The following is a 19902-nucleotide window of genomic DNA, read 5'->3' as shown; positions in this document are numbered from 1 at the left end:
ATGCCCCAATGCCACAAACTACCATTCAAACCTGTTCCAAGTACCGGTATGTACATTATATCGGCCTTGTTTTGTCTTGCATGCAACATAAAGCAAAATACATGTACATGTACCGGTATGTACACTTTTACTGCCTGTGATACTGGTATGGGCAACAGGTACCGGTACAGTTTCCCAGGGTTCAACTCAGCAACCAAATACTAGGAAACAGCCTCTTCCTTCCTGAAGCTGGCACACGTTGTACTTTATAAACTGAGTACACTCTGGCAGTCTTGGTTTGGGCCCAACAATTCCCATTTGGATATGGCCACCTAACTCAAAATATCTCATTAAAATCTATCATGGATTCACTTTACCAAAGAGCACCTCTAAGGAAAACACGTTTTCTCTGCTTTTATCTGTTCAACGGAAGCATCCAAATCGAATGCAGTGTCATTTGTCTTCAGAGCTCAACTGTAACAAGCTTAAAAGGGCTGTTTTTCTGTTCACGCCAAAATGCGAATTCTGAATGTAGATTGCGTCATTTGGAGAAAACTGAGAAAACGAGGGGAACTCTTACCCTGTGTTCGTAGTTGATTTATGTCAAACAATGGCTACAAACATGCACAACGGGTTTATCCACTATGAACACAGGGCGAGAGTTCCCCTCGTTTTCTCTGTTTTCGAGGTTCCCCTCGTTTTCTCAGAATGACGTAATCTACCAGAACATTCAGAACTTGCATCTTGGCATGAACAGAAAAAAGCCCTTTTAATAGCTTGTTACAGTAAAGCTCTGAAGACAAATGACACTGCATTCAGTTTGGATGCTTCCATACTTATTTGAACGGATAAAATCAGAGAAAACGTGTTTTCCTTAGAGGTGCTCTTTAACTGAGGGGAAGATGAAGATGCAACCAGGCAAATTGACATCAATATTGCAAAGGGAAAACTTGAAAAAGGTCATACTGGTAACCCTACCTTATCATGGGGGGGGGGAGGTTTGAGCCAAGTACATGTACATGTACATGTACATGTATGTACTTGCCACACTGCAAGGTCCAAACTTTCATAAACAAGCCACAAGGGGACCTTTGCCCTCAAACACTTAACTTCAAGGGCCTGATTACCCAATCACTCAACAAGTTTTTGAGATGGGTTCAAGTTACCAGTACATGTACATATATTTTTATTGGCTTCTATGTTGTTTTGTTTGGTGTATTGAAAAGACCCCCCTCCCATTCCTTGGGCTTATATTTCAAGTTTACAAACTCATCTAAAAGGGGTGCACGAACTTACATGTAAAAGGCAATCAATTTGTTTTTAACAGGTTTTTAACTGTCAAGAGGTTTAAAATGCATTCTGCTGCATTTCCTACATGAAAATTATGCTTTACTTTCCATTGGAGAACAACTTGCTTGAAATTAAAACTACAGGTATCATGTTTACAGTTTTAGTTTTACCACGTAATATTTACTGTATATTACAGCCAGGAGTGGCGATTCTCATTTCTGCTGTGCAATAATTGTTTTTTTAACGGTCCTGTACAAGTAAAAATTATACACTGGTCAGTTACTTTTTGTACTTTGTATTTTTGTATTCAGTGTGACTGAAGAACCATCTTGATGACCTTGAACACTCAATGGTCAGTTTGGGATACTGAATGTGGACTGTTAAGCAATGGCACCAGATGTCCAGTGAACGGGATACACGTTTATTGCATCCGTTTTATCCTGATACACAAACAATAGCAGCATCAACCTGTTTCTGCCTGTTTTTAATAATCCTATTATCGATAAAATATGCAAAGTATTTGACAATGTATAAACTGGTGTATACAGGAATTTTAAGGGGTCAATACATCCAAGGCTATTTTGATAAATGATGTTCTGATCTGTGAGCTGATCAAACTGATAAAGCTTTTAAAAAGACTGAAGCATATTACACATCCTGATCTCGAAGCTACTACTAATAGGCCTATATGTACATGTACATGTATATTGCTGACATGTCATCATTGATTTTACAAGAGAAATAAATTAAGAGACATAAAACAAGAGACATGAAGACATACATTGTAAAACAAGGGACAAACAGGTAAATTTGATTATCACAAATCAAGAGGAAATTCCAAATCAACAGCATTCACACATGTACAAGCAAACATTTTACACTGGAATTTTTAAATGAAAGCAAAACAATTCAAATAAATATGGAAAATTGTATATACATGTACATACAGGTACACGTACATGTACATGTATGCACGTGTATGTACTACAGTCCAAAAATTAAGAGCGGAAACATGGCATACCAGAAAATAGAATAATGCAAGAAAAACCAGTCGAATGCTCTTTAATGCAGCGATCAAATACAGTGTATGTGTATTTTTTGTAACATCTGGTTCCTTGTCTCTATATCAATATCCTCTCTTTATACCATACATGCAGTTGTGCCACCAGACTTCTGAATTCACTATCTTTTCAAAGGATTAGGACATTACCAGTCTCGTCTTGGGCTTCACACTGAAGTTGAAATCCCCTAGCTTCAATCTAACTTGCAGAATGTTGATGAAAATTTACAGATTGAATTGCGATCTCAAACACGTACATGTATTTGCCTCATGAAAACTTGGCAGGCAATTTTTTTGTCTATAAAGTGAGAAAACACAACCTGTTTCAGGTTGGAATATTTCCTGCACATGAGATCCCCGTCTCTGTCAATCTCTGTCACACACTGGACTTGTCAAACTTGTCACTTAATATTAGTGTTCCTCCACATTAGGACTTCTTTTTCAAACAAGAGTTCAGGTTTACTGCTTTTGCCCTCTTGATTCTGAACAAAACACAAACGACGACTGTAAGCCCCACTCAGCTGTGAACGGCCTTTCATACCTGCACTTTTCCAGGCATTCCGTCTGAATTGAATGGTCAGTCGGGCATAACCAAATATTTTCCAGTCCGAAGGTGAATGCAAATGAATCTCTAAAACATGACTCACTCATTACACACAAACAAGAAAAGGGGGCAAAAACAAAAAGTCAAAATTAATATCAAATATGACTGTACAGGTTACCACCCTGCGGGCATATGTACTGAGGCAAACAGATGTTGATGACTCATGGTACAGTCTGAGTAAATTTACCTGTCTGATGCCTTTGAAGATATCGGCAGCAAAATTGTCTGTTGTTCATCCATATCCACGCAACATTTTGTTCCCAAGTCTATTTCTATGAGGCAAAGGAAGAAAGGGGAAAATTATGTGTTTCTTCAAACTACATCATGGGGCCTAGGCCTGCAAAAAATACTGGGGGAAAAAAACCAGAAGCATGCAGTATCCTTAGTGCACTTTCTTCATCAAATGCCGGTACCTTGGGCATCATAAGAAGTCAGTGCAAATTATGTGGGGTAGAAATAAGAAGAAACAATAAGCTATCAGTAGTTCAGTATTCAAACAGTGCATGCCCAAAATGAGCACATCCGAGCAGCGGTGTATTCAACAGGGAGACGGGGGGGGGCAACCTCCCTCTATGGATTTTTTTTCCACGTTTTTTTTTAAACTTCAGAGGTGAGTAGGAAAGAAAGTACTTGGATAATTCATTTATCAAATATTTGCACCAAATCCCCGCGAAACAACACCATGAATTTTTTTTAAAAGGATGTCAGGACCATGAGTAGGGCTTTTCATTTTGTTTCCCCCCCAACATCATGTTGAGTAAGTCTGAGGCGGCATTCGATTTTGAATTCGTCCCCCCCCCACACCAAAAGCTGGATATGCCCCTGCATCGGAGGTCATTTGGATGCACCTGCGAGGTCTGCTCAATTAGCGCAAGGAAAGAGTTCCATATACAGACACTAATTTTCCCTTAAATTGTTACAAAAGCCATCAGAAAGTGATAACATGTCCCTAACAGTGAAATTTACATGTACATGTGCAGTAGCAAGGGAAATTCCACAGCACTCACTGAGAAAACACTTAGGTCTCATAGGTTTGTGCACAGGGGCATCAATTGCTGACCGTATCTGCTCCAAGCAGGAACAAAAGAAGGTGTGTTTGAAATGAAATTGACAGTCATTTAATAGTACGCACTCACCATATAGGCGTACAAGTTTATATGTTTGACGCAGAGCAGGCCGAGTCATTTGACTACGGGAAACAAATTTAGTATGGCATATATTATGGTCTTTGCGTGCACGCCGAACGCATGCAAGAACTTGGTTGGAAAACTTAGTACCATCTGTCTTTCCTTCACCAGTGAGGGTGCACTTCAGCTCAGGGTGGATATGGAACTCTTTCCCAGCGCAACACTTTTGTTTGTGGACTCATGCACATGCTTTGTTCCAGAATGACCTTGGTTTTTTTAAATACCAAATTACTAGTACTACACGTAGTCCTGAAATTTACTATATTTTAACAAACCTTGGGACTACAAAAAAACAAATACAAATTTGTTTTAACAACCATGACAACCAATATTGATAACGTTATGGGTCTACTGTACTGGTAATGCAGTCATGAAACAGGCCTACATGTATTTCCCACACTGTACTGAAAAGGTTTGTTATTTTTATCACGTTGCAGCAAAAAAGAGGAAAACATGCCAATCCCTGTACAAAGTAAATGGAAAGTTTCCCCTTTGCCCAGACGTGAGTGCAATAAATGAACAACCTTCGAGTGAGTGAAGTTCGACCACGAGAATAGCCACGGCTGAATACAAATTTCTTTCCAGAATAGAGTAGAGCCTGACAGCACAAATATTCAAGCAAATTTTCAAAAAGCAAACGTAATCAGACGGGTTGCAAAATCACAAAGACAACAACCACTGACCACCAGGTCAGTCCCAAAAGGCCCGCCGTGAAATTCCCCCACTGCCCGGCCAACCCGCACCCACCTCGTCGGTTGACGGGACGGACTCGCACGGCAACCTTCACTTTCGACATAGTGGATGACGAACCAGCCATGATAAATGGTATAATTCCTTCCGACAACAGTTCACAATGGTATTTCCGTTTCACTCCATCGACGGTCCATATATTTGACTAGCTGTTCCTATGAGCTGAAGCTGAATCGACGAGATTTTGGGACTATTCCGAGGAATTTCATGTTTTCAATTTCAAGGACACTGGGTTGTTTCGCGCGCTTGAATGCAATTCATTTATATTCAACGCGTATACGTGTGCCGTGCATGTGTTGAGTGCACTGTACATGTACATGTACTGGCGATGGCCGTTTACCAACGTACAGGCACCGTAACGGTATGTATAATGTGTACGTTCGTTCGCGCGTGCGACGTCGACGCGCATCACGATACTAAGGGATTTCCAAATCAACGCTTCATTCCATAAAAGGATTTGTCGTTGATCTCGAAACCACCTGCACAACCCTAAATTTGGAATCAAGTTAAAACAATTCTATCCTGTAGTCAAGAGCATACATTATAATGCTAATATAGTAAGGCAGAACTCTTTATTAGGCCGCACCATCGAAGCCAGAAGCATAAAAATGAGGCACAGCCGCCACGCAAAGCCAACATTTAGAAAACCCCTTTAGGCCACACTGTTATGGCAACATTGAGGGCTCACTTCAAGAACATAATCTATTTGCAAGCCTGGGGTTGCACTACACCTAATATATTTGCCTATAGAAAACAGTGCAAAATCGGCCGAAATACGTGAAATAGCGCCGCCCGTTGACTCTCGGGAAGAGGCTGGCCTCCGTTTTTTTTCACGTAAAATTCAAGATTATGGCAAGCAGATCACCTTTTTTTTTTCAATTATATGGGGGTTAGCCACGAAAAAAACTTTTTATTCGCTTTTTCCCGAAGATACCCCCAAATAGTAGTAAAACTATGCGCTCAGCTCTGAATGTAGCCGCCCGCCTGTCCGAAATAGGCCCGCAATTTTGGGCGTTTTGTGAAATACCCTCAACCCTCAGTCCCAAATTCGGGATTTGTAGAAATATTTCTAGGCTCCCTCCTGATTATGGCATGTCTTGAAAAAAAAATATCACAAAACATTAATGAGCTCGCGTGCAGAAATACGATTTGGTGAAATGCACTCCTAAGGGCGGGGCGGGTCAGGACCATGGGGCTTTACAGCTACCGATGGCTGTAAATCGTTACGGTAATTTATGCACCTGTAAATAAATTACCATAGACAACACTGAAAATCCCTATACTTCAAAATTGTTATCAAAATACAACTCCCAGTGTTCAGGCTGCAAAGAAAATGATGTTCGTCATTTCCTCTTTCATATTCCTTTCAATTTTTAGTGGGTTGATCAATGAATTTTTGAGAAATTCTCACCAAAAACAGACCACCCCTAAATGAAGGAAATTTCCCTGCCCGGAAAAGTTGCCATTTTGAAAATGCATCCCTCTGCAAAACGGCTAATGGTGCCACTAACGGACGTATATAAAAAAAACCTGGACTTGCAACGCCTTTGTATGAAAAAGAAGCCAACCAGCGGCCATTTTACCGAGCCGAATACAAAGGCGTGGGTTGGCTCCCTACTATTGACGTCAGGAAGAACAAAGGCGGGCATTACCAGGAAAGCTTTGTATTCGGCTCGGTAAAATGGCTGCGAGTGGATTCAATGACTCTATAAGCTGATTAAGGGCATTGCGAGTCCAGATTTTATTATACACGTCCGTGGTGCCACTGTATCCAAATTCCTCAGAACTGAAAACCTAACAAGTCCAGGCCAGAGGTTCAATGCCATCTTCTGCATTTTCCGATTCCATGGCTATTAGGAATCTCAAATATAGAGCATTTTAGTGTTTTAACTTTTATGAATGAGCTCAGCAGACATATTTGTTGCCAATTGACAGGGGTGCACCCCTAACAAGTTTCTGTTATTTGATAAAACAGGGTAGGAAATAATTACGTTTGTTTTTATTCTACTTTACCCCATGTTTAATAGACTAAATGTTATAATGATGACAAATTGTAAAATTCACGGTGCTTCTGATATTGAGGGGTAAGACAGAAATATGGATCTGTCTCTTTAAATATTCAGATTCTCCACGGCATGATTGCAAGTCTGGAGAAAAAAATTCGCAACATGCAAGGATAAGAACTGTCTAGTACATGTACAGTAAAATGTCGAGTTATGGGCAATTTTAAAAATTGGCCTAAACTTCTCAAGGTAATTGGCATTCTTACATTTTCATAACTTAGTCCATTTTGAAAAAGACCAAAATTACCATAGGAACTTCAACCCTCTGTTATGCAATGTCAATCAGATATGAAAACATTGAGTGGCCAATTCTAAATCTGTCCATAAATTACAACCCAGAAAACTGCAGACACCTTAACACCACACTGGAAAGTATCACTCAACCAGTGAACATTTTTTTTTTCATACATTTTATATCAGCTTAACTACCATATTGTTTACACACAATATACATGTACGTGTCTGAAATGTAACACATCAATGTCAACGATATTCAATTGTTCCTGCCTTTTAAATCCTTCCACAGCACACTGCTGAAGACAACCTCCTCACATTCAAAATGGCACTCATATCAAGCCTCTATTACCTCACAACCTGCAGATTGTAAATACAGTGCTTGTACACATTTTTTTCTTATTTCTATTCCTGCAGTGCCATGAGAGCACCTGTTATTAGGTGGATGCGTGCACTTAATTCCTCATATTAATGGTCTAAAAAAGTTTATGGTTTATAGAACTACATAACTTTTGAACTTGACTAAGTTTCAAAGTTAAATGAGACATTACTGTACAGTTTTCGGAGTATCCTAATGTTACATAATCATTTAAACAAACTCTTTCACTCTTGTGCATTTGTGTTTCAGAATACAAATTTACTTATCTCCTGAAAACAGAGCAACCTTGGTTTGAACATGCTCAAATGAAACTGAAATACACTGTACATACAAAGAACATCCAAACCAAACGTTTGAAAACAAATCCCCTTTGTGCAGTGTTTTTACCTGGCCAACAGTCAACAGTTATATGACCTTTCTACACAGTGCTTTGACATCCCAGTTTAGTTGAGTGGTTGGGCAAGGGTTGGAAGATGGTATGTACTACCTTACACCCAAGGGAGTGATGTCTCAAACAGGTTTCCATTCAAATGCATGTGCAAATCTACACTTTGGGACCCTAACAAGAAAGATTTGTTTTTCTTCATTTTCCCCTTTTTTGTGGGGGTGCTTGCGGATTCAAGACTGCGAAGGGAACTGAATTTTTTGCTCTCAAAATCACTGGTCAAAAATCAACACTTTCATAGGAAGCATTTGGTCAAGCTAGGCCGGCCTTTTTTTTGTTTTCTTTTTCCCCCTGTATTCTTAAAGACTCAGATTAAATAGATCATCCCAGATGAGAACATGATCTGGTTGGCATCTTGCATGGCGTTAATTGCCGCATCAATCTCTCCGGGAGAAAACTTTTCGTCTGGGTTGTCTTTGGCCAGAGCCTTCTTCACTTGAGCCAAGGGGACCGACTCTGCCTGGGAAGTAAAAATCTTGGCAATGGTGGCGCGGAACTTTTTCAACCTGTTGATGAGAAAAGCATAACACTTTTACTTCATAAAATGTAGAAAATTAAATATTCAGGGTTTTTTGTGGGATGTTCATGGGTTGTCAAACATCTTAATATCTTGCACAGAATATCCCAGATTGTGTCACACACCTTCAGGTCCTGCATCCAAGATATCCCAAGCTACAACAAAACCACCAGAAAGTCTGAGCTATAGCATATTCAGAGCACCTAAGTTTAAAAACCAGAACTTACTTATCCTGTGGCAATTCCACTTCCACTGGAGTAGCTGTTGAGGACTGCGTTCCCCCAGGAGACCTCAATGTTACTGAAACAAGATGCGAAATGTTCTCAAAATTCAGTCCAAATTGAAGACTGTCAATCCGCTCCGAGCAACAACAAAAGAGGGCGTATTTTGAAATGAAATTGACAGTCCTTTGGTACTCACGAACCGCATGGGTGCATAAGTTTATGCACGTTTGACGCAGAGCACGCTGAGTACTCGAAACAATTTTAGTCTAAAATGCAGGAGCACGTCAAATGTGTGCGAGAACCCAGTTGGAAAACTTACTACTTCTATCCGCCCTAAGCTGAAGTGCACCCTCACCAGAGAAGGAAAGACAGACGGTATTGAGTTAAAGTCTACTAGTTTGCTAAATACTGTCAACAGTCAAGAAAAGATCTGTCCTGTAATGGATCAACAACATTGGAAACTGGTCACATACTAAGTTCACTAAATGATAAAATATACCCAATTGGACCGATCAAGTAATTTTGGCTAATAACATAACTGTTGATATTTCTAATGAAGTTTGATTATTTAGCACCAAAGTCGGTGAGATGCTGTTTGTTGCCATGGTTACCTTCCGGGTCATCCTCATCTTCTTCGTAACTGTCAAAATCATACGGGTCAAAGCCTTCTTCGCCTTCCTTTGGACGATCCTTCTTCTGTTTCTTACTTGGGGACCTCTTCTTCTTTCTGTGTTAAACCCACAGTAGAAAAAATACAAATGTGATCAACTACCCAGAATTTGTCACAATTATCAGACCACGCTGAATGCTTAAAACAAATCTTTCATGACAAAAAGCAGCGGAACTATCACATTTTTTTAACCTACGTTTGCCTTCTCTGCTCTTGTTCTTCGTCCTCATCCTCCATCTCCTCGTCACTGTCACTCCGTCGCCTCTTCTTCTCCTTCTCCAGGACCTTCTTGAAGATGGCAAACTGGATCAGCTCAATGGCTGCTTCAGCATCTTGGAGGTCCACTGTCTTGCTGAGTCGAGCCTTGGCGTGGGCCGTGGCCAAACGGATTAGGGTTTCCAATGAGCGAGCAGTTACAGGCTGGGTCTGTCATTTGAGTATAAAAAAATAAGTCAATGACATGGACTTCTCCAGTTCGTGGACACCTCTACAGACGGGTACTTTTTAACTCTAGGTAGTTTGTCCTTAAGACACCTGCACAAAATTTTTCTCCATCCAGCTCACATGTATCTCTGAAGGAAGGTAAGAGATAGCTATGTCTGAGTCATTGACAAAGAATTTACATGTTTGCATGGGAGCTGGCGCTATATTAAGAAATCTGTAAAGACCCACGACTTGTAAGCACAAGATTTTTGAAAGACTACAGCAAATTTGAAAAACTTACTCTGGCTACATTGTTGGCAGTTTGTTCCTGACTGCGTAGCTTTGAGTATTCGTCAGCGATGCAATCTGCAGCTTCTCTAGTTAAGACAGGTTTGATCATCTTGGCGATGTGGATGTATTTGCGCATGAACTCCATGCTGACAAACTTTTCCCTGTTTCAATAGGCAAAATGAGACAAAGGGTCCACCAATCACATGGCACAATTCAGAAATAAGACTTAGAAAATACAATCCATGGGACAGAAGTCAGATTCATGTCACAAAGTTCGATAACAAACCAACCAAGCTGATCATAGCTGGCCACAGACCTTTAATAACACATGGCATTTGTGTAACCCACAGGAGAGTCACGGAATATTGGAATGATTTGAACAGCACAAAACAATTCATTTATGACTACACCAGTGGGGGCATCCTTTATACAAGTGACATACCCATGATTGTGAGAGAACAGTGGCAATGGTATGAGTATTCCTAACAATAAAAAGTAATGTTTTACACCAGACAGCTAAGAAGCTGGCAGAATTTTAAGATCAATATCACAGAGTTTCAAAGGAACCTGGAAACAATCCCTTTTTTACCTCTTTCTGTTGCCATGGAGAAGGTTGTCATGTTTATCATACACGGGTGTTTCCTCATCTGCCTTGTCATCCACGAGTGGGTCTTGAGTAGTCAGATAATCTACAGAGCTTCCGAGAGGCAGAGCTGTCAAGGAAAGAATTGAACAAAAAAAAATAACTGTAAAATCTCCACATTCCAGTTGAATCCTTATCGTTTTCACTGATACATATTGAAATTCCTTCGAGATAACAAGGGTCAGGCCGACCTTGTGCCCCTCCACTTCTGTGGTTACGTCTCTCTGCGTATTTTCAATGTGGTTGGCCTGATGCCAGATGTTGGCAAACTTACTGTTATCTCACCTTTTCTTTCTTTGAACTTTGAATTCAATCATTCGGTTAACTTACCATCTCCATCCTGTTCCCCGGGAGTCCGATAGCGGTGCATTCTCAGCACATGGTCAGAGATCTTACGATCATGATCTGGATCCATCTATGAAAAAAGTAAATATGGCTCACTTATGGGGACAAGAGGCACTTTGCTGATGTTCTTCGAAAACCTTTCACTACATTTACATGTACATGCACGTTATTTCCATCAATGGCAGTGGAGGTGTGATCTACTTCAGTAAGCCACCATTCAGAATGTTGAAGCTATTACTCAATTGAAGTGCAACAGACAAGAATAAAGAAAATAAAAGATCTGACAAAAGTTGTCTCTTTCAGTTAATTTGTTGCTTTTGGTTTTGTTATGTTTTGTTTTTGACATTTCTTTATCTTACTTTGATTTGAAATTCAGTTTGCTAAACTGATTTACAAAATTGAATAGGAAATCAGCAAAAATGTCCAGTTGAACCAGCTTTGCTACAATGAACGACGATTATGTGTCATAGAATAGAACAACGCTATCCTAAATTAAACATACTGCTAAAGGAATCCGAATGACTCAAAACAAAATTGAATGCCTCAATTCCAACTTTGAAACACAGTAAAAACTTGAATCGAAAAATGATTGTAATTCAAATGCACGAAACTTAAATTGGCTGCTCTTTTGCCAAACTTGATCGGGAAAAGCGTTAATAAAATTTTAACTCAAGTATGCAATTTGCTAACATTCTTACCGTATCCAAGACGATAAAGATGAGATCAAAACGTGAAAGCAGTGAGTCCTGGAGGCCAATGTTCTCCATTGGAGTTTTGTACTCATCATACTGTAAGGAATGGTCAAGAGCCAAAAGGAATTAGAGTCAAGGAATTAGGGAATTGGAAGTTCCAAAATAAGTGCATTCCATTTGGAACAGCATGCCAAAATGGTCTTAGAAACAAATTTTCTACAAAAAATTGGTCTTACTCTTCCGTAGACTGGATTAGCAGCTGCTAACACACTGCAGCGAGCGTTCAACTTGGCATGGATACCGGCTTTAGCAATGGTCACCCGCCCCTGTTCCATCACCTCGTGGATGGCTGTGCGATCCTGGTCACTCATCTGAACAGTAAAGAAAAATTCAACATCATTTGACACCGTTTACTTTTGTAAATACGACTTGCCAGATACATCCAGTTTTCCATGATTTTCATCTGCAATGTGTTTTGGAGAGTGCCTTCAGTCAGTTTTACTTTCTTCTCTGATTTCCAAACCCCATGCAATACAAGGTGATATCTCTGTCCTTCACAACTACAGTAGGAACTATCTTTTGGCTAACACCCAGTATTTACTCTAATATCTTAATTCTAACCTTGTCAAATTCATCAATGCATACTACGCCCCTGTCAGCGAGCACCATGGCACCCGCTTCCAGACGACGTTCACCGGTTTCCTGATCAGTGGTAACAGCGGCAGTCAGACCGACACCGGAGGAACCGCGGCCTGTAGTTGTAATGGCACGTGGTGCCGTATGCAGCACATACCTAGCAAAGAACCAAAAAAAAATGGAATTGTAACATTACATGGCACAAGTTAAAAAAAAACAGACTTCCAATCTCATGAATGTACATCTTGAAATTTTAAAATGGCATTAAAGTGGACACAGTGCATTTCAAATGTGAACATTTTCTGTCTTCCTTACACTATCATCAACTATTCACTTGATCAAAAAATCAGGCTTCATTGATCCTTACTGAAAGTTGAAGTCAACAGTCAACAATGATAGCAGACTCCAATAATTTTCCTACAGGCACAAAACAATTGATGAGGGAGGACTGTGATTTATTTTCCTCTCTTTCATTTCCCCTTAAATCTACCATCTCTGTTTGGATGCATGTTTGGTAGATTTATAACAGTACAGCCCTCCCACAATTACTTTGCACGGAGGCTCAATGTCAAAAATTTCTGAGTGTAATGTTGAGTTTAGAGTAGCTAATGAAACTCACACAGAGCCCAGACAACCCCATATCTCCCAAAGTGCAATATGTGAGATCACATGTAAATCATATACATGTATACATGAAAGAAGTTTTCAGGGTTTTTTTTCCTCACCTTAGCATCTGTGACTTCGCAGTGGACGGATCACCTATAAGCAGGACATTAATGTCTCTGAAAAGCAATTTCAAGAGGGATTAGTTTTCAAGTAAAAAACCCAAAGCTGTAGTACCCATACCTGTACTCGTCGAGTACTATTCAGGTAGTAGACACCCACATGAAAATGTACCCATACTTGAGAGAACAATTTCCATGTACTTGTGTGAGTTCGTATTTGTACTCATGCAGGACTATTACTTGTAGTCATGGAAATTTACTCCACTACTGCCCAAACCCTGCGTTTTGAGGTAAAAAAGAGGTCTTTACAGGCAAAGATAAGACCGCGCCAAGAAGACTATTTTATTTACTGCTTTTGAATGATATTTGATACTGTAATAAATAAGTTCTCTGTTTTAACACATTTCCCATTGCAGTTTTGTTATTGCCATGTTCTGGTTGTCAGCTCAATCTAGTACTTTAATTACATTAATTATATCATTATTATTGATTGTAATCTCATTAATATCATTATGCATGTTCAAATTCAGTCGCTGGCTGTGAGTCCTCACCCTCTCAGCCTGGTTCCGTTCTCCAAGACCTTCTCCACGCCACCAAGCAGCATGCACAGTGTGGCTTTCTTAATGTACTCGTGGCCATGGATGGAGGGCGCCAGTGAGTGGGCCAGCATTTCAAATGGGTCCTGCTTCTTGTTCCGGCCGAACTTGCGGATCTTGCTGACATCCTCGGCTGAGAAGAGGGGCGAGATCTCCTTGCTGAGGAGTGCGATGTTGTTAGCTAGAATGACGGTCCTATTGAGGTACATGAAGAGAAAGTTGATGTAGATGTATATGTTATGTAGTGGTTAGTTACAGCATTTACACTGGTTACTGTCTACTTTTATTTTCACAAATCTTCCACACTGGAACAGGAACCAGATCAGTCTGTACCAAATGGATCTCTGAATTTATTTCCCCCACAAAAAGTACACCGGATGTATGACTCCACTAAAATAGAAAGGAAAACCTCTATGGAAAGTAAGCATTGCAATTAAGTGATAAAGTATACAAATAAGCATGAACAAAAATGAAACAGACGACGGTCACCAGGCTCAAACTCAAGTTCGTGTGTAAGGATGTAGGGAAACGACTTTGACGCATAACCATACACTGCACTGCACTTTAAGTTTGTTATTTTAAAGTTTTTCAGGGACAAAAGGGCATGACTGGGCTAAATATAGTACACTGTAACCAGGGAGACAGAAGTTTTCGTGACCCCAAGTCATGAGTGACCAATAGCAAATTAGAGCATCGCGTGCGAGGCGTAGTTGTGTATAAAAAGAAGCCCGGATGTTTAGTTGTGTGCCTGGGTGAAGTCTTGAAGACAGAGAATGGAAAAATGTCAGTACTGGAGGAGTGAGTTAGCGGAGGCAGTACCAACTACTGCCTGAATGATAAGGGGAGATTGAACACATAACCCATTATAACTGACTGGAGTCCTAGGGATCACAGTGGCAGGTCATTGAAATAAACAGACTGATGCTTTGAGCTGTAACTGTGTGTGGCCTGTGAGTCGACTTTAAAGTGAAGTCTGATCATTCTTATTTTTCACCGGAAGGAGACCCAACTCGATTCATTCGAATTGACCATCGCAAGTCACTACAAGACAAACAGCATGCTTAACACTGAAGCAACACAACACCTCACTACCTGAGTAGAATCTGAAACCTTATGGTAATAGCCAGAGCTTAATGTCTAAATATAGAATTTTCAAATGTCGCTTCAGCTGCCTTGATAACAGGCGCTACATTCCCCAACCTACTAGTTCCTAAACCTAAACACACCCAGATCCTATAAAACCACATTGTAATTTGATGGGTTTTGTAGGATGAAGGTAGACAGAGCCAAAACATGATTACTTTACACAGGGCTTGATGCCCTTAAGTTCAACTGCAACAAAAGTGGCACAGTGGACAGTTTTAAAGGGATCATGAAGGTTTCAAATGAGATGCTTAGAAAGTTCCTGTTTAGAATGCTGGGGAAACTGTAATCTGACATCAAATTTTCATCAGTTGTCTCAATAAGTTACCTTGGTAACTAGGTATCTTTGGTAATCAACAATATTTTCCCTTTCAAGTGTTAAATTCTTGTTCCATACCTGAATGTCCCACTTGTGTAACTTCCTTTCTTGTTTGGCAGACACCGAAGTGTTCCGACAATTTGAACTCGGTCTCCGGGCTAGAATAAAATCAAAATTCATAACAGCAACAGTAAATTTGAAACTGTGAAGGAATCTGTTAATAAAAAAATGAACTACATTCTGAAACATTCCTGATGAAAGATCATTCCTAGAAAAGTTGGCCAGCTATTTAGGCTGTAACCAAAAGTTGTGGCTGTGGCTAGCCACTGGCTAGCAACTGCAGGTAATTCCCATAGACCTGCGCATTAGTCTAAGCCACAACCACTTGATCTGGACACAGCCTTGAGAAGGGAGCACCGGGGGGGGGTCTACCTTGCAGTTGTCCACCAGGTCATTGTCGGTGATGATGTCCACTGACCGGGGCAGCTGACCAGCCGGAGCCTTTTCGGGCATCTCCTGGATGGTTAGCGTCTGGTGGTCCTTGTACGTGGACAGGCCGTATTCGGTCTCCAGTGGATTGTCCTGGTCATCCTGCAAAGTTCATATGAAATACTGACACTTAATGGCCTACTCCATCAAACAAGTCCCGTGCCAAAACTGACCTTTTTGAATTAACTTCACGCGAATGGCATGCAACAAGCTTTCAAGGAGTGCAAAACTAGGCATTCTGTTGCACTGTTATGAAAGATCATTCCGTGCATTTGTCACAATGCTAGAAAAATCCTGTGACCTTTTGAATGCCATTAAACCTCCATGCAAATCCCTTAAAAACACAAAATATTCTTCCCAAAACCTTTTAATGCCTTCAATCAAATATCAAAAGTCAAAACAAAAACTACAATATATGCAAATCAATCAAAATACTGGGAAACATGTGGCATTGATGCCTGACCTTCGTTGGGTAGACTGAGCTGCTCGGGAATGCATCCAGGGAGGTCAGGTCGGTGTACTTCCGCTCCATTGTCTTCTTGGTCGCAGGGCAGTAATGGACACTGCGGACAACCTTTGGCCTAACCAGAGAGCCTGTCAAAATGACAATTCATTATGTGTGCTCCATCAAAATGCAGAAAGAATTCTTGACAGTTGCATATCCTGAATGAGTTCAAATTGCAATGCGTAGCTGGGCAGAAATATATCGCTTATTGAATCTACGTGCTGAGGTCCCCAGCCCCTTCCATTTTCATGCTTCCTGTTTCCAACCAGCTTGGGCCTGAAGTTTTAATGGGGAAACAGTTTGAAAACTGTGAAATTCGAAATAAGGCAAGAAAAATGGTGCACACAGTATGAATGTGGTGCAAAACGGTTCAACATACATTCTACCCTTTAAAGTATTGTTGTTTTGAAACAAATGGCACCTACTCTTTGCTGTTATTTTTAACCACTTGATGCATTGGTGCGTACACTGAATCAGTATGAAAAAAGTGCCAACAGAACTTGGCAGCAGATACCACCCACTTTTGATTGGGTAGTGTGCCTGATGGGTGCAATCAGTTAATCTGCGGGATCACGCAATTTTTGCATGATTTGTTGATTTCAGTGCCTCATTTGCCAATTATTCCGTCATTAGCCAATTGCCTTTTCTCTCCAATTTGTGATTCCGGAAGATTGCATTTATAAAGAGAAGTTAAGTCAGAGATTTCACACAGGATCAACTGAGCAAGAAAAGACCATGCCCAACATGCGATCAACACAATTCTATACAGCTTAGGAAAAACTGTAATTGTGTGTTATGTTTAAAACTTATCAGAGATTGTAAACTTGAGAAGTGTGATGGCTGGACAAGAAACTCTTGCCATTCCCATACTCACATCTTGTCACAATGCCTTCCACGCAAACGAGGTTCCCAATGTGACGCGCCGACAAGGAGCGGGGGGTGACATGTTTGGAGCCAAAACTGCCCTCAAAGCCCACAAAGAATTCCTCATGTTCCTTGCCGTACGCCGTGTCAGCCTGGGTCACAAACTCCTTAAGAGCTTGCTGACAGGCTATCACCTCCTCATGAGCGCTGGTTAAAAGCCTGTTCAAGAAATTCAGGTGATGCAAAAATTACCAAAAAAGCAAAGGTCCACTGCATAGCTCAGGTGGACACAAAAGTGAAGCAAATTTGATGACACAAAATAGTGTTAGGAATATCTGCTAGACTTAATTTGGTGATCAGTTGTGTTGATAGTGCAGTAGTTTCATAAGTGCTGGTTCATAACTGATGGAAAAGTGAATACAAATTTGAAATTCTGACGTCAAATTAGATATTTGCACTGTGACGTCACAAAACTTGAACCCTTGGAAGGTGTCCAAGGTTTGTGACGTCACACAAAACTGCTGTGCTATCAACACAACTGATCACCTCAATAAGCACTTAGGCTTACCTCTGAGCCCTCTCGGCTACCTTCTTGCGGAGATCATTGATGTTGATGATCAGGCGTTGCCGATTCTTGGTAATCATTTCTTTCACCTTTTCAGTATAAATTCCTTGATCAGCCTACAGAAAACAGACACATATTTACAATGCTAAATATCTAAGTAAGGAACTGATGAAAAGCTACTTAAACTCACATATTTACGCACAAAAGTGCAGTGAAGTGAACCTTTCTGTATATTTTAGGACAACATGAGTAAATTTATGTAAAATTATGCTGGAGCAGCTAAATGAATGCGTTACCCCCCAACTGTTGCACTGCAGTTGGACTGGCCAGACAACTCAGCTGTTTACCAACTCAACTTGGGATATCTCAACCATTGAGACGACTCAACTCATGGGACAACTCAACCATCTGTGCTTCAAACAGATAGACAAGTCCTCTGCTTCCATGCCAACGACTGCTTCCTGAGCAGCAGAATGTCCAGTGTACAACTAGATGTGGTCACAGATATCAAACGCTGCACTCAGAAAACAGTCGCCAGCATGCGTGTGCAGACACTGCATGCTTATTGTGAATGGTCTACTCAGCCAGCGCATCATGATGTGTCTGGGTATCTTAGCTTACAGTTTTGTTACACGAACAAGATGGAAACTTTGAGTTTGGTCGACAAGAGTGTTTCCAATTTGAAGGGGAAATTTCTCTTTTCTTCCTGACATTCTGAATGCAAACAAACTTTACTACCATCCTTGGAATCTCCCATTCCGACTGAATCGTAAAGTGGGCACATTAGACAGTTTAACCCTAACATTCCTGAATCCTCCAATTTTAATATGATTTTGCACACACCCTAGGGAGTTAGGGTTGGACTGTTGTGGGGATGAATTCTGAGAATTTTGATTTGGGATGTACAACAAATGTATGAACTATTTTGAGTGAAATCAATTAATGGAAGGGAAGGCCTATGAATTTATGAAGGGTTCTTGGACTCTACAATTGCCCGACCATGACAAAACGTTAAAAAAGGTGATTCGCAGAGTCAAGGTTTGGCCTACTGGACTAGGCTACGCCTACTTTCTAATACAGTAAACTCTTGAGAACTCAAAGTTGGTTAACTCGAAACTCCACTTATCTCGAAGACATTCTTCATTCCCACCAAAAGAAAAGGCTGTTAGGCCTATGTACAAAAATACCTCTGTAACATGAAATGCCCACATCACTACAGTACATCCGCTTCGGCCTAATTCAAAGTTTCATTTCATTATTTCGCAGGTCAATACAATAAAAATGACAAAACAAACAAAAAAAGCGCCCTGAAAAGTTTTTTAAGAGCTGAACAAAAAGACTGCTGCCAAATTACTGGCATTGGGGCAATGAGTGGAGAAAGAATGCAGACTTTAATTATGAGTCATTTCTGCAAACTGCACTTCGACGTCTTTTTGCATGAGAAATTGGTGAGAAAAAGTCTCATTTTTTTAAAATACTTTGTCTCATGGTCTAAAACATGGTTACCCAGCTTTTATATGGATTTAGGTTTGCTGACGTATGACTGGGGAAAATTTGATTATGGAGGATGGATTCCTTCTTCCATGATTTGATTTAGGCCCTAGGCCTCATAGCTTTCTTACATCAGCATGATCAGTGAACCATTTCACCACAAAAATTTGAATCCAACCCCATACTAGCGTTACGCCGCCATGTAAACCACGTCTTCTCTAAGTCACACGGAGTATGACGGAGGAGTGACCTAGAGACTTCTCAAGTAGTACCAACCATGCCAACAAAGCCTGGCCTCTAAACATGCTAAAGCCTGAAGGTACGCCAGTGCACATGTACCTACATGTACATTGTACATGTACATATGTACAGTATGCAGTCGCACTGCAGTACCGACCAACTCGACCGAGTCATTTTCACTTACACTATCATCCAGAAACTCCAAATACTCCCTCTGATAACCCCTCACTTGCTGGTCAATATCTGAATCCATCTTGAATATTTTTCACGGTAACAAATTTCACCGTAACACGACGAAAATTATTTCAGATTCTGCCGTACAGAGACTTCACTGTCGTTTGCAGTAAGTAGTCCGACTCTCAAATTCGCGCGAAATGAGCACGTGAATAACCATCGTGGTCTCCTTTGCAGTCCCCACTGAATTTTTCCCAATCTGTTGACGTTCTTACCTCGCAGTCCGTCAGAAAAACAAGCTGGAATCAAAGGCTACCTTTCCCGGGATATTTAACTGTTGAAGCTCCGCCTATTTAAAT

General features: G+C 40.6%; 2 protein-coding genes across 15 annotated transcripts in view; both read right to left on the bottom strand.

Moving 5' to 3' along the window:
• LOC110987986 (kinesin-like protein KIF13A) overlaps positions 1-5258 on the bottom strand; it is a 116932-nt gene extending 111674 nt beyond the window's left edge. For all 14 annotated transcript variants that reach the window (XM_087129735.1, XM_087129746.1, XM_087129759.1 and 11 more), the window contains exons 1-2: positions 4868-5258; positions 3121-3205 (exon numbers count right to left, since the gene is read on the bottom strand). In XM_087129735.1, coding sequence (XP_086985861.1) covers positions 3121-3205; positions 4868-4937 — 155 coding nt within the window. In that variant the 5' untranslated portion in view covers positions 4938-5258. The remainder of the gene's footprint in view (positions 1-3120; positions 3206-4867) is intronic.
• Positions 5259-6587: 1329 nt separating this feature from the next.
• mcm3 (minichromosome maintenance complex component 3) lies at positions 6588-19756 on the bottom strand. The gene is made up of 18 exons (XM_022251190.2): positions 19554-19756; positions 17642-17754; positions 17084-17292; positions 16168-16298; positions 15648-15806; positions 15294-15373; positions 13709-13948; positions 13158-13214; positions 12418-12589; positions 12033-12167; positions 11803-11892; positions 11090-11174; positions 10706-10829; positions 10127-10277; positions 9599-9828; positions 9344-9459; positions 8736-8808; positions 6588-8497 (listed from the first exon to the last, which is right to left on the bottom strand). The coding sequence occupies exons 1-18, from the start codon at positions 19620-19622 to the stop codon at positions 8299-8301; spliced, it is 2433 nt and encodes an 810-aa protein (XP_022106882.1). The 5' UTR covers positions 19623-19756; the 3' UTR covers positions 6588-8298.
• Positions 19757-19902: the final 146 nt, after the last annotated feature.

This window comes from Acanthaster planci, linkage group LG02 (genome assembly GCF_054643075.1).
Source record: "Acanthaster planci isolate LZ-2023a linkage group LG02, COTS_SCS, whole genome shotgun sequence".
NCBI lineage: Eukaryota > Metazoa > Echinodermata > Asteroidea > Valvatida > Acanthasteridae > Acanthaster > Acanthaster planci.
The sequence above is the reverse complement of the archived record's forward strand: the minus strand, read 5'-3'. Positions and strand labels throughout refer to the sequence as shown.